General features: G+C 38.5%; 1 protein-coding gene across 1 annotated transcript in view; it reads right to left on the bottom strand.

Annotated features, from left to right (window-relative positions):
* The window catches only part of TTC29 (tetratricopeptide repeat domain 29), a 168909-nt gene that overhangs the window by 64894 nt on the left and 87649 nt on the right, over positions 1–16366 (bottom strand). The window contains exon 6 of the mRNA XM_036764998.1: positions 14789–14874. Within this exon, the coding sequence (XP_036620893.1) occupies positions 14789–14874 (86 nt within the window). The remainder of the gene's footprint in view (positions 1–14788; positions 14875–16366) is intronic.

Here is a 16366-nt window from a genome sequence, read left to right as displayed (position 1 = left end):
AAGAATGAATGATTAACAGATTTATTATTCAGGATCATTTTTATACTTCTATTGCTACATTTAATCATTTGTTTATTGCAGTTAAAAATCTGCCTTCTTTAAAGTCATTAGGGGTAGTGAATAAATTATAATATATTCTAATTTCCCATAGATCCATATTTTTCATAATTTGAATAATGTAAAAAAAAGGCAGGGTGGAGAGTTAGGAGATGCAGTAGACAGAGAGAAAGACCTGAGTTCAAATCTTGTCTCAGACATTTACTAGCTGCTGTATGACTCTAGGCTAGTTTCTTAACCTGTCTGTGTCAATTTCCTCATCTGGGTGGCAGCTAAATATACCTACCAGTGGCTTTATCTTTTACTCTAGATTATGTCTCTAGATGAATCATGATGTCTAGAAGTCTCATGAATACATTTTTTTTGCCAAGTTTGAGAATGTTAGGGGGTTTGGATTTTCTTTCTGAAATTTCTTTCTTTAGAGGATAATTTGGATAAATTACAAATGGAAAAGAATTATCCTCATCATCCTAATAAACCACTCAGGACTTCTCCAGGTATGGCCTCTAGTCTTCCTTTTCAGTGGCCTGTAGCTAACAGCTGTGCTACTGCCTTGAGGTCTATTATACAATCATTCTCATGATGGATTACACAGGAGCTTTGATGTTCTACGGAACATTTTAATATGCTAGCTTCTCTATCTATCTATCTATCTATCTATCTATCTATCTATCTATCTATCTATCTATCTATCTATCTATCTATCTATCTATCTATCTATCTAATCTATCTATCTATCTATCTATCCATCTATATATCTATCTATCTATGTTTCTATCTATCTATCTATCTATCTATCTATGTTTCCATCCATCCATCTATCTATCTATCTATCTATCTATCTATCTATCTATCTATCTATCTATCTATGTGTCTTTCCATCCATCCATCCATCTATCTATGTATCTAAGATTTATCTATCTAATTTACCTACCTATTTACCTAGATCAAAAAATTTTAGCCACTTTATTTCATGAACTATTTTGATGGTGAAGTCTGCGCATAAGATAAAATACACAGGATTACAAAAGAAACCAATCATATTAAAAAAAATCCAAATTCACCAACCTCAGGTTCATATTGCTATCTTCTACAAAATACGGAGCCATCAGTTTCTTGAAATTCATAGGTCACCTTAGTATGAATAAAATGAGTACTACGATTCACTCGTTGTCTCTAATACTTTACATTTGAATATATTTTTGAAATTACTAGAGGTTTTTTTTTTAATATGAATACCCATTAGAACTGAAAGCAAAATTTCTGGTCCCTTTAAAAAGTGGCTAAGTCAGATTTATAGAGGCTTTGTCCTTTTTCTATGACATATATTGATGTATTTTAATGTGGGGATGCTACTAGCTCCCCAGGGCACTGAAAGCAAGTTTTCACATTTTCTGATTATTTTCCCAATACACATGAATGCTAGATTAGAGTTTCTAATAATTAAAGCAATGAAATTCCTTCCTCTTATGTGAAGTATCATCTTACATACACTAGAAAATTTAGCCCTAACAGATCACTATTAACAACATACAGGGGGGAAAACTATTTAAAAAAGAGGCTATTTAAAATCTAATTTATAAAAATTTGAAAACTGGCTAGTTTCCTGCCCATGAATTAGGTCATATTCAAACTATGTAATTTGTAAATGTGGTTCCATACGTAGTCTTTGATGCTGAATTAAGCTATTATCAGGCAGATATTTGCCTTAATGTTTTAGAAATGCTGTAATTTAATATTTATAGACAATTTAAACAAAATGATTAGTACTATCTTTCAATTTTTTCATAAATCCAAAAGTTATAAAAAGTTAAGAGATTTTATTAGGCACCATCATAAATGCTGTTTATGACCCCCACAGAAGGATTATTCTAAATCCATTAAGCAGAGTTAATGTGAAATAATGATCCTGCCTATACCTGTTAGGTGTGTGTTTGTTTTGAGGATTCTCAATTCCATGCATTTTTGAAAATAAATCTCTTTTCATGATTATAGAAATACAATGATCATGATGACTACATTGTATATGTACACATATATACATATGTGGTATACATGTACACACACATATCTGCAAATAATATAACTATTTGTACAAATATATAATGCATATACAATATGCATAGATCATATAAATCTGTAAATATAATATAAATCTGTACATATGTATATAGTAGTAATATACATGCATATACAGGTATGCATACACATACACATGTGTGTATATGTATATAGTAGAAATAGGCATGTGCATATATGTATGTAGTAGAAATATATACATGTTTACATATGTATATATGTATGTATACATATATGCACATAAATGTATGTATATACACACCTGCATATATCACTTCTGTTGCTGTTGTTAGCCAAAAAGTATTTATTAGGCCCTTACTACTAATGCCAGGCACTGTGCTAAGTCCTATAGATACAAAGAAAGGCAAAAATAATCCCTGCCCTCAAGAAGTTCACCTTCTAATGGAGGAAGACAATCCGTACATAAATCAGTACATATGAGATACAAACAGAATAGCTGGAAAGTAATCTCAGAGGGGATTATTAATTATTTATTATTACTTCACCTTTTAATGATTCTGTCACCTGATGTGTATTCTGGACCTATGTGAAAAAGCAGAACGAATGAGAAAGAAGTTTAAATGTGTGCTGGCGTCAGTACCGGGGGTGGGCCGGGGAAGGGAGCTCAGTGGCCGCAATGGGGGGAAACAGACCCCGCCACAGCTGCTCTGCTGAGCTTCCCCTAGAAGGGGACTGCCTGAGGTGGGCCACAGGACAAAAGGATAAAGAAGATGAAACGTGATGCAAAGCAGGAAGACAACGGCTGAGACCCCTGAGCTTCCACCCAAATAGTCCCAAGCTGTGTGGCAAGACCTCTTTAGCATGTAACAGAAGCTGGTGATGAACTACACAGTACCAAGAGGCAAACTTGCTCCAAGCAATATTGTCTGCATGTTATGGGTAATGATAACCAGGTCTCCTCTGGGAGAAGGAGGCAAGGATTTCATCTCTGTAAGCATCTGAGCTCCCCTTGGATGTTGAGACCATTAAACTGAGAACAGAAGGGGAAATCTTGGGCAATGATTTCTAATTGGAAAGTAAAGACAACTTATTTTCAAGGGGCAGCAAATGCTGCTGATCTTTAGCTAATATGCATATCGATCAGCTTTCAGGATGAAAGGAATGAAAGCCACGGCCGACTCACTACTCATTCTAAGATTCAGGAGAGAATGTTTTGGCAAAAGAAAAAGAATCGAAAGATAAATCAAATCTCAGGAATCGTCTCTTTTGTTGTTGTACAGTTGTTTCAGTTATGCCTGGCTCTATGTGACCCCATTTCTTCGCAAAGATCCTAGAGTGGTTTGCCACTTCCTTCACCATCTCATGTGACAGATGAGGAAACTGAGGCAAACAGGGTTAAGTGACTTGCCCAGGGCCACACAGCTAAGAAGTGTCTGAGGCTGGATTTGAATTCAGGTCTACCTGACTCCAGTAGCTGCTCCTTGACCAAGATTCTTTTAAAGAAAAAGTTGATTTATTTTACTTCTTTCTATCCTGTCCTCTTATGTTCTAAAAATATAATAACATGTAAATACAAATATGATATAATTTATGTAAGATTCACTCAGTGACCAAAAGAAAAGATGATGGAAGAGAAGCCAAAGAATTACCAAATAACTGAGTTGAAAAGGACCTGAGTGGTGACCAGCCCTTAGATCAGAGATGTGGTTATCCAGCTTTTGTTTGAAAGCTTCCAGTGAGGGGGAACTCAGAACCCCTGGAGGTGGCCCATTTCACTTTTGGGTAGCACTCATAATTAGGAATTTGCCTCTCTGCAACTTTTATTCATTACTCCTGGTTCAGACCTCTAAAGCCAATCAGAATAGACCTAAACCTCTTTCACAAGACAGTCCTTCAAATATTTGAATACAGGTGACAGGGCCCACGAGGCTCCTCTTCTCTAAGTGGAACATTCCCATTTCCTTCCACCAGTCCTCACAGGACATAGACTCAATGCCCTCTACTATCTGAGCTGCCCTTCTCTGGATGGTCTCCAGTTTATTAATGTCCTTCTTACGTTGTGGTTCCAAGAACGAAACAAAATACTTCAGATGTCTGATGGGAGCAGGATACGGTGGGGCCGACACCTCCCTATTCCTGGAAGCCAGGACTTCCTTAGTGTAGTCCAAGATCACATGAGCTTTTGGCTGCCATGTCACCCTTCTAACACATGGCAAGCTTGCAGTCCATTAAAACCCCCACATCTTTCTTTCCCCCAAAGTGTTGCTTGTCCAATTCCTCTCCTATCTTGTGCAACACATTGCATTTATCCCTACTGAATTTTACCTTATTTGATTTTGCTCAATATTTTAGCCCAGTGACTGGCAAACTATAATTCGTGGGCTAAATCCAGGCCACTTCCTATTCTGGTATGGCCACAAAGCTAATATACATGTATATGTATGTATGTGTGTGTATGTATGTGTGTGTGTGTGCGTGCGTGTATATAATTTACATTTTTAAATGGCACAAAAAAGCAAAAGAAGAATAATGTTTCATGACACATGAAAATTATATGAAATTCAAATTTCAGTGTCAGTAAAGAAAGTTTTATTCCAACACAGTCATGTTCAGTCACTTATGTTATCGTCTATGGCTGTTTTCACACTACAATGGCCGAGTCGAGTAGTTGTGACAGAGACAGTAGGTGTGTGGTAATGTCAGCCACTTTGTACTACTATCTAGCGTGCTATAAATTGCAGTGATGCTGCTATAACTCAACAGTGTGTAGAGTGCCACGGGTATCACCGTACTGCAACGTTTTATTTATTTTTATTACCCCTGTGTACCCATCATGTCAAAACCAGAAGCCTTTGAAAGTCATGCTTTTAAGATACAGTGGAGGTTGGATTATTTTGTTACTGAATCAGATGGCAAAGTATTGGGTTTATTATGCAATGACGCTGTAGCAGTGCTAAAAGAACATTACCAGACCAGGCACTTATCACAATATTTGGGACTTACAGGAAAACAATGGTCAGAAAAATCAGAAAGTTTAAAAGGGGATAGTTCATTGCAGCATAATTCCCTGACAAAAATAAAAAAGGAAAATGAGGCTGTAACCAAAATAACTTTTCAAGTGGTTCATTTGTTCGCTAAGCAAGGAAAGTCCTTTATTGATGATTCCTTAATTAAATCATGTTTAAATGAAGCTGCTGAATTAATGCACCTAGAGAAAATAAACTTGTTTAAGACATTTAGCCTTTTGGCTCAATTAAAATGATGTGCTTATAGACTGATATCAATATTTGGCAGAATCTATCTGTATGAAAAGATATTTTCAAGGATGAAATATGTAAAATCTCATTACAGATTAGCTAACAGATGAACATTCGCAACTGATTTTGATGATAGAGAGCTTTGACTTTGAACCCCAATTAAACAAAATGTTAGACCCCCAAAAAAGAATTTAATTCTTTTAATTGGTAAATCAGTATTATAAAAAAATTGTACTCAAAACTGATTATTGTTATTACATTTTGAATTTCATCAACAAACATTATAGAAATTTGTTCTCTCTTGTTAATTACCTCTATAACATCCGCAATTTTGCCTTTTGGCTTTCAAAGCATACAATATTTTACTACATGGTTCTTTACAGGAAAAAGTTTGCCAACCCCTGATCTCTCTTGTAAAAGTCTTTTTGGATCTCTTGGTGAACCAACATGTTAGCAATTTTTTCACAGCTTAGTAATCAGCAAATCGGTGAATCATCAATCCAAAACTCCCAGCCCAGCAAGTGGGAACAGCAGCAGATGGCCATTGGTGCTTTTTCTTAAACCAGGCTGCTATCACTCTTCAGTATCCCAATTGGCTAAGTATGAGGAAGGTAGGATTGAGTCTTGACTCCTCCACAGTGATACAACCACAGTAGTATAAGTGAGCACTGGGTGAGCTTCCTTTTGTGGATTTTCTTGCATCTATTTGAGGGGTTACTTAGTTCAATCAGATACACAGATGACATGATTTGTGTTTGCTTTCTTTGGGAAAGTGTCAGCACTTGTGTCTATGTAGCTTAGTCTGTGCTGGGGCAGCTTCAGATAGCTCAATTTGACCGGGGTGGAGCAGCAGGTGTTAGGCCAGAACATGCAGGATGGAGACAAATTGGGAGGGGCAATGAATTCCAGGTAAAAGAGTATGGACTTTACTCAAGATTTTTGAGCAGGGGGATGACATGATTGGAATTGTGCTTTAGGAAGATTCCTCTGGGAGTGGTATGCAGGGTGGTTTGGAATGGAAAGAGACATCAGACAGGGAACAGGGAGACCTATCCCCACTGGTCCAGGCCCTGAAATCAGGTGGTGGTAGTGAAATAAGGCAAGACAGACAGGAGGGAAATTGAGTAGAAAGACTTAATAGGGCTCTGTGATCACTTGTATGTAGCAGGGCAAGGGAAAAGAAGAAGCCAAAGATGAAACTGAATTTTTAAAGCCTGAGGGATCATGTGAATGTTGTTGGTGACAGACAGCTATAGGAAGGATAACAGGTTTTGGAGGAAGGTGATTGTGTTTGCTGAGACAAAAATCATTAAGGATGGAGAAGTTACTGCATGACATGTCCTGGTGCTTGAAAAAGGAAAAAAAAGGAGACTGCTTGACTTAAATTACTCACAAAATTCTAAAATATATTATTGAAGGAATTGGGTCTCTGACCATTTGGGAAAGGAAGCAAAGGGCCAACATAGCTAGCTATATCAAGAACAGGTGCATCCCCAAAGATCTGAATTTGTGATTTTCTCCAGCATTGTTAGAGAGGTCTCGGGATTTTAGAAACAATATTAAAAATATCCCCAGATATTAGGAGGATAAGCATATTAGCAGATACGCTCTAATCAGTATTAAAATGAAACTTGGCATATGGTCACAGAACCTGGAGTCAGAAGACTTTGGTTGGAGAGACTTCGGAGAGCCAAGATGGTGGACTAAGCGGTAAATCGCCATAACTCTCCTACATTCACCTCCAAACAACATAAAATAGCACCCCAAAACAAATTATGAAACAGCAGAAATAGCAAAAAGATGGGATGAGACAATATTTTAGCCCAAGAAACTTGGAAGATTGGGAAGAGAGGTCTGTCTCACTCAGGTAAAAGGGGAGCACCAGGACAGGAAGCATCCTAGCAAGCCCCACCCTAGCAAACCAGTGGGGAAATCCTGAGCCCCTGTGTGGTGGAACAGGCAAAGGCCAACACCAGGATCCCCCACATGCCTCAGCTTAGCCAAGGGAACAGGCAGATTCCAGCTCTGAGAACCACCATGTGCTTCACAGTAGCCCAGGGCAGATGGCTGTCCTCCAGCGGCCAGACATCCACATGTTTCAGCACAGCCCCAGGCAAACAGGTAGATGCTAACCCTATGGGGTGCCTGAGCAAACAGGCAGCTGCCAGTGCTGGTTCCCCTGCCACACGCTTCAGAGTAGCCAGGTCAAACAGTCAGCCTCCAGCAGTCAAACCACCATGTGCTTCAGTGTAGCCACAGGGAAACGCAGAAACACCCCATCAGTCTCAGCACAAGCCAGATACCAGCACTAGGACCCCTACTCAGCACCAGGTAAGCTGCCTGATCCCTACGGCCTATAGCAGCATCTGCCACCCTTCGCCTCCTCCGTGCAGCACCAGACGTGAGGGTCCCCTGAGGATTCAGGGCAACGTCAGTGCAGTACCAGGTAAATAGCCAGGGTCTGTAGCCTTTAGCACAAGAAACTCGAGAGAGAGCTCCTTCCAACCTGGGATCAGAGCTCAGATTTAAAAGAAAGTAAAAAGGGTAAAAAGATGAGCAAAAACCAACAACAAAAAGAAGACTCCAGTTGTAGTTTTGAATCTGTCACTTCATGTATGAATTGGAGTAGGTCACGACCTCAGTGAGTCTCCGTTTCTTCATCTATAAAATGGAGCTAATGATATTTGTACTACTTAATTTGTAGGGTTATAAGGATCAAAAAATGATGTCTGTAAGGTATTTTGTAACCATGAAGCACTATAGTAAGACAGACTACTTTTGGTATTATCCAGAAAGAAATAAAACCAGGGAAGGTACTGTTTTGTATTAAACTAAAATGCATTTTTAAAAGTTCTATCTTGTAAAACCAAGGGAAGGTACTGTTTTGTGAAGGTACTGTTAAACTGAAATGCATTTTTAAAAAGTTCTGTCTTATAAAACCAAGTGAGTGAATAAAATGGCTGCGTTGGCAATATAATTTCCAATAGGACTATTTATTATTTATGGTCCAGACCTATGATTTCGTTAGTTGCTTGGGGCTCCCAGGGCTGAAACACCCCAGATGCAGATGGACAACTCTTTAAAACTTGTTGTCTCAGAGAATTTGCCTGTGGGTAGAGAGATTCAACATCTTTTCCATGGTTATACAAGTATGTCTCAGGTTGGACTTGAACTCAGTTCTTCCTGACTCCAAGGTCAGCCTTCTTCCTACCATGCTATGTATCTTTCATCACTGATGAATGCTAGACGACCAATAACACATTAACAACCTTGATAAGTGAATAAATTTGATTTCCCTACAATTTTCAAGGGGGCTGGCTAGAGTAGTAAGCAATTTGCTGTTTGGCTTTTTCAGTCACGTCTAACTCCCCATTTGGGGATCCCATTTGGGGTTTTCTTGGCAGAGATACTGGAACAGTTTTTGACATTTTCTTCTCCAGCTCATTTTACAGATGAGGAAACTGAAGCAAACAGGGTTAAAAGTGACTTGCCAAGGTCACATAGCTAGTAAGTATCTGAGGCCAGAATTGAACTAAGGAAGATGAATCTTCCTTACTCCAAGTTCAGTGCACTGTGCCACCTAGCTGCCCCAAAAGGAAGCAAGTTTACATTTAAAAGTGAAGTATTAGGGAAATCTTCCCTGCTCCCTAAAAGAACACTTAGGATCAAAGGTCATCATTGGATTTTCAAACCTGGTCTGAGCCCTAATGATAAAATCTTTAATCCCGGACTTCAGTCTTTCCTATCCCACATCTAAGGGCTCCCAAAGAATACCAGTACACAAGACTCTTTCTCTTCTGCAATTCTGAATTTATACCTAGATGATGTGATGAGTTAATGAGATTACAGGCAAGGAGAAGTTCTTTTCCAGGACCTGATGTCTTCAGAGAGTTTGTCACTCTTTAAATGTCATTGACCAGCCAAGTTTGCTACTCTTAGTCAATACTGCTTTTTTTCCCACAAGCTGTGAAACCTTCCCTATTGGGGCAGCTAGGTGGTACAGTGGATAAAGTACAGGGCATGGAATCAGGAAGACCTGAGTTCAAATCTGGAGGAAAGCTCATTGTTTTGAGTTCAAATCCAACCTCAGAAACTTACTAGCTGTGTGACCCTTGGCAAGTCACTTAACCCCGTATGCTTCCATTTCCTCATCCGGTGAAGGAAATGGCAAACCACTTCATATCTCTGCCAAAAAAGAAACCCAAACCAAAAGTAACTCCAACCAAAAACCCAAATGGGGTCATGAAGAACTGAACATACCTGAACAACCAACAAAACCCTTCCCTAGTAGTAGGTAACAAATCTTGGAACAAATCGATTCTTTGCTTTCTCTTATTCACCATGATTATCACTTCAGTCGTTAACTTTTTAACAAGCAAGGAAAAGAATACTGAGGTTTCCCCCACATGGTTCTGAACACATTTCTTTTTTTTACAATAATTCATAATTTAGAGACACTCTTTCAAGCTCTACACTGAATAGTGGATGACCCCAATCTTTCTTATTAGCAGACGTTATTCATTAGTACATCTGTTAGTAACAGAGGTGACAAAGCCATCTCCCTTTGAAGAACTATAGCCAAAAGTAATAATAATAGTGAGCATGACAGAGGTGACCAAGTCATATTTTGAAGAACTACAATAATGATAAAACAAGAGTAGTCAGCATTTAGGCAGTGCTTATAATTTGTGAAACATTTTATATACGTTAGCTCATTTCATCTTCCTAACAACCCTGCGAGGTGAATGCTATGACTATCTCCAGGATAATATTATCCTCAGGATATAATTATCCTCAAGAAACTGAGGTGCGGAGAAGTTAGAGAGGCTTGTCCGAGGTGACACAGAGAACAGGAACTAAGAGGAAGGATAAAGACTCATAAGAAATAGCATAAAGTTTAGAAAACTACTTGGAAAAGTTTTCAAAGGACAACACCCAATCAGGAGTTAATTTGGGAGATTTTAACCAAGAATAACTGATGGGAATACAAGGTGACCAAATTGTGAACAACGAAGAACATGTCGTATCTTACTTTAATTTCTCTGTAAATGGTAACCCTTCCATTCTACTTAGGATAGTGCGAAGAACACAATGAGCACTGAGTGAATAGAAAATGGCACCACTGTTTTATACAGCGGGAAGATGGGATGGAAGGAATTCAGAAGAAAGGTGAATGGCTATATTTGTCACATTTAATTTTTCTTCATGGGTGACATCTATTGTTCTAGCACCGATATTCTTCTGTATGGCTGTGGGTCATGAAGTACTATAATCTCCCAAAATTCAAAGTTGAGGAGCACCCAAAGGGCTATGGAGACATGCCCGGTGGGTACAACCAGGCTATACAAAGAATAGTAATACTAATGATAGCTAACATTTATATAGAGTTTACTATGTGATGGGCACTGTACTAAGCGCTTTATAATTATTATCTTATTTGATCAGATAAGGGATTACAGAGAAATAGTATAAAGGATAATCATCAGAGAAAGTATGACCAGAAAGAAAAGATGTGCTGGTCATCTAGGAAGAATGAGAGGCCAACCAGTGGACAGTTCACCTACTCCATTGTGAGTCTAATGTCAAAAGAATTCAGTGAAGGTCTCGAGTATGTTAGGTTAAACTCCTATGAAGAATTAATGGGAAGATATGGATCAGAGTTACATAGGAAGGGTTGACGGGTTACTGTCTGCACAATGAGCCATTGATGGGCTGCGGATTTACTGGAGGATGGGAGGGAAGCAACCAGTCGGGTACACATAAGTAGCCACCAGAATGATTCACCAACGTCTCATCGAATGGAACAATGCAGACTCGTGAATACAGATTGGTGTAGAAAAGGAAAAGGTGACTTTTATTTGCAGATAGGTAATGGATTAAATCATATAAGAAGGAACTATAATGAGGCAGGTCCAGAGGAAAAGAAATAAGCCCCAGAAGAGGGCTGAAGGTAAATTTCCTTTTATCTGTGACATAGAGCAAGAAGATGTATCTACATAATATATGTTGCATAAAAAGTCTGAGATAAAGAAGAAAAGGATCTTGCCTTAGATATCAGATTAAGATTTGATGAATAAGTGATGATAAGCAACTAGCCACACTGGAAGCTAGAAGCAGAGAGGAATTCCTTGGTCATGTGCCCAGTAGGGACATGCTGGGCAGCAGGTGTTAGAGACACTGATGAGTGAGGTCATACCCAGCAAAGACTCCATATCTAGTGGAGACCATGTGTCCATGGAAAAGCACTTGGTAGAGACCATGCATCCCGTGTCCACTAAAGACAATGTGGCCAGCAGAACAATGTCTGGCAAAGTCTGTTCATCCAAGGGGGAGGGAGGTGGTATTCAGCCCAGGCAGCACAGCCAATGGAAATTAGTGGGAGACAAGTCTGACAACAGCTACCTGCATGATGACATCACTAGAAAACACTAGTATCAGACTAGAAGGTCCTGCTGTATACAAGTTATGAGCTGCTTCTCCACAATGTACCCTGGCTACATGTGTGCCTTTTATGTGTGCTTCTCCGTAGATGCACCCAGGCTAACACACGTTCCCTATGTCTATACCCTTCCGCACGTGTTTCCTACGTGTGTCAACTATTCCTGATGAGGTTTGTGACATTAGGAACCCCAAGAATGCCAGGGCGGTGTTGCCTGGAATGAATTCACGCACTCAAGTCATCTCTTAGTCAAGTGGCAAAGTTTATTGTAATGCTTGGAGAAGTGGGCGAAGTTCCTAAGGAACCTGAAAGCCAGTGAGAATGGTGCTGGGGCTTATATGGAAAAGAGATAGGGAAAAAGAATGTCAATGATGCTTCTCTCAAGGCACCTGTAATCTATAGATGGGAAAATTCAGGGAATCTGCAGAGATAACTCTGCTGATACCAGCCTTTGAGGGAGAAAAGACAATTCTTGTTTTAGTTGCCAGAGGCATGGTCCTTGGGGATCTGGTGCCAGGGGGAGTCCTTGGGTCAGCATCCCTGAATCTGTTCTGATAAAGGAATTACATGGTCATGTGTTCCTCAACAAGGGAAAATTTTCTCACTGGGGTCTACTGAGATACTGGGTGGCTTCCAGAGACATGAACTTAGGGGTGGGGCCTGAGCACAAGCACCCCATCATTCCCACTGCTAGTGTGTGTATTAGTGGGAGGGCATGCCACATCTTTATGTCATTAAATATTTCTCAATTACATGTAAAAATATTTAGCATTTAAAAAATTTTCTTTGCCCCTCTCTTCGAGAAGGCAAGCAATTTGATAAAGATTATACATGTGAAGCCATGCAAAACATTTCCATATTAGACATACTGTGAAAGAAAACACAGACCCCTCTCCGCCTCACAAAAAAGAAAAAGATAGTGAAGAAAAAGTATGCTTTGATCTGTATTCAGACTCCATAAGTTCTTTCCCTGGATGTGGATAGCATTTTTTTTATCATGAGACCTTAAAAACTATCTTGGATCATTGGATTGTTGAGCATGGCTAAGTCATTCATGGTTGATCATCGTACAATATTGTAGTTACTGTATATGATGTTTTCCTGGTTTTGTGCATTTCACTTTGCATCAGTTCATGTAAGTCTTTTTGGGTTTTTCTGAAACCATCCTGCTCATCATTTCTTATCAGTAGCATAATAATATTCCATCACTATGCCATGCATTTTTGAAGGAAATTTCTTATTGCTACTTTTACTATGATGCTATTTCATTAAATGCTTTTGTGCTTGATTCATTGAGTCCACTAGCTGACTACTAAAGATAAATGCATTAATAGGGGCTCATGAACTATGATTTTTAATGGATGCAGTCCTTCACAATATATTGAACCTGGGGGTGAGATTCTCTGGGAAACCCTCTCTCTGAATTGGGGGTGGGATGCCTCTAAATGCTATGTACCATTAGCAATAATTTACTTAAGCTGGTAACAAATTTCACGTCTCAGTGGTCAAGTAATTAATAATAATAGTATCCAGCAGAGGAGTGGCTTAAGGTCTGCAAAGCACTTTACGGACATTCTCTAATTTTGCCTTACAACAATGAATCCGTGTTGATGTTGATAGATGTATAAGTACTGAAAAACTCTGGCAATATTGATCACAAACTAATGAAATTTAAGATGCTGAAGTCAGAAACGAAGAAAGAACTAAACATCAAGAAAGTTCATTTCAAGGAGGTCAATTCTAATAACTTCAAGAAAGTCAATGAAAACTTATTTTGGGAAGGAGATTAGGCATCTCAACCTACCATTCAATTCAGTAAACCTTTATTAAATGCCTTCTTAAAATGCAAGCCATTGTGCTCTATGCTGAGGATAAGAAGAAGATACAGTCTCTGCCCTCCTGTTGCTTATGATATAATAAATTTTGAAAAAGGAAACTAGGAAAGGTGAATCTTTTTTGAGTCTTAACACTAAAGGAAGGAAGGAAACATGTATTTAAATACTTACCATGTACCAGGTACGGTGCTGAGACTTTACAAATATCATTTCTTCTGAGCTTCACAACAACCCTGGGAAGCAGGTGCTATTATTATCCCGCTTTTACAGTTGAGGAAACTGAGGCAGAGGTTAAATGACTTGCCCAGGGTCACACAGCCAATAAGTATAGGAGGCCAGATTTGAAATTAGGTTTTCCTGACTCCATTCCCAGACCCACACCTACTGCATCACCTAGTTGCCTCAGGGGACAAAACAAAACCCCAAAAGCCCTATTTCTTTGGAAAAGATGAGTGACCTACCTAGATTGCACAAATATCTGAATCACTAATTAGAAAGTCAAAAAACTGAAAATTATAAGGGAATCACTAGGAGATGAGGTGCAAATTCTGAGAGTTTTTTAAGAGCAGAAGCAAAACTGAAAATTTTTGGAATAAATAGTTTTGATAAATCTAAAGGAAAACCTGCCTTTGGTTGTAAAAGCTCTTTAGGAGTTCTTTAAAAAAAAAACAAAAAAAAAAAACAAATCCTTGGTCATAAAGAATGAGGTCAGACCCCTGGGATTGGGCTTTGTATAAGGAAGCCCCATTAGGCTAGTAAGGTAGGATTTTCACTGTTGCCCATGCCATTGCCTAACACCTGTGATGGGAATCCCAGGAAGCCTCTCATCTCTCCACATTTTATTCTAAATTCTAACCCAAACACAATTCTTCCTTTATCATCCACTATTGGCACTTGAGTTCATTTCCACTCCAACTGGGTGGGGCTGTCAAATAGATGGTTGTGTTCTTCCATTATTGTTAGGCTTTCATGTATTTGATGATAATGGTTTAGTAATTTAGAAATATGCAACCCTACATACAAATGTAATGGGTATTGATGTTCCACTTTCACCCTTCAACCTCAGCTCACTAGCATAAGGCTCACCACATTTCTGCAGGGCACCTCGCAGAAGGAGAGCTACGAAGAAAATATAAGAAAACAATTTCTGCTACACTTACTGATTTTGCCAATTCGAACTCTCCAGCTGCATGATACGCTAAGCCTAAAGCAAAGGCGGCTTCTCCTTCCATCTTTTTGTCGCCCCCTAAAAAGAAAATGTAGAAAATTAGCATGTGATATAAAGAATGATTAAAGTAGGAAAAGTAACAAAAGCCACATTTATATCATAGCTCTTATGAGATAATATTTGTAAAGTACTTAAAACAGTTCCTGGTACATAGTAGGTACTACATAACTATAGAAATATTAGCTAGAATTAATAAATAATATTAATTATTATTCCATTCTCTCATAAGGTTTCTTAACCTGGGATCTATAAACTTGTTATTTTTTTAAATTATTATGTATTTTTAACATTCTTTAAAAAATTTTTTGAGTTCCAAATTCTCTCCTTCCTTCCAGCTCCTCCCTTACCCATAAAGAAGGCAAGCAATATGATATCAATCATAGATGTGAAATTAGGCAAAACATATTTTCATATTAGCCAGGTCACAAAAAAGCAAGAAAAATAAAGAAAGTTTAAAAATTATTCTTCAATCTTCACTCAGAGTTCATCAGCTCTCTTCCTGGAGGTGAATAGCATTTTTCATCATGAGTTCTTCAGAATTGTATGAATAATTTTTAAAAATAGTTTGAGAACAACTGTATTTCAATATAATTGGTTTCCTTTTGAATCCTATGTATTTTATTTTGTGCATTTAAAACTAGCATTTTGAGAAGGGGCCCATGGGCTTCATCAGGCTGCCAGAAGGGTCCATTGTACAAAGAAGGTTAGAAGGTTCTATAACTTTACAGTTTATAGAATACTTTCCTCACAACACCCCTGGAAGGCAGGGAGTACAAATATTACTATCCCCATTTCACAGATTAAGAAACTGAGGCTCATAGAAGGACCTTGCCTAGAGTTACTTATGGCTATTATTATTATTATTGGACAAAGTGGACATTTTCTTCAAAGAAATGATACGAGCACAATAGAGTTTGTCGTTGTTGTTTTCAAACGCAATAGAGTTTAGAAGCAGCAAGATGGTTAATGAAGCTGGTACGACCTAAGTTCAAATATGTCATGAGACACGCATTAGCTGAGGGTGACCCTGGGCAAGTCATTTAACAATTAATCAATAGCCACTGATAATATTAAGTGCCTACTATGTGCCAAGCAGGGCAGCTAGGAGTCACAGTGGATAGAGGGTCAGGCCTGGAATCAGGACAACTTGAGTTCAAATCTCAGATACCTAATACTGTGTGAATGTAGGCAAGTCTCTGAACCTTTTTGCCTCAGTTTCCTCATCTGTAAAATGAGCTGGAGTAGAAGATGACAAACCACTCCAGCGTCTTTGCCAAGAAAACCACAAATGAGGTCATAGAGTCAGGCGTGACTGAACAATACCAACACCAACAAGGAATAATTAGCAAGGTTGATATCCATTTGCTTATATTCAACTCAAAAAGGAACAGCTTCAGTAATGCTTAATGCTACCATCAGAAGTTTTACCACAGGAAGTGATGGCTGGCTTTTCTTCCCATGATGAAATTCTATATATTTTCATGTAAAGTCAAAACAGAATTTTGTTTGT

This window comes from Trichosurus vulpecula, chromosome 6 (genome assembly GCF_011100635.1).
Source record: "Trichosurus vulpecula isolate mTriVul1 chromosome 6, mTriVul1.pri, whole genome shotgun sequence".
Taxonomy (NCBI): Eukaryota; Metazoa; Chordata; class Mammalia; order Diprotodontia; family Phalangeridae; genus Trichosurus; species Trichosurus vulpecula.
The sequence above is the reverse complement of the archived record's forward strand: the minus strand, read 5'-3'. Positions and strand labels throughout refer to the sequence as shown.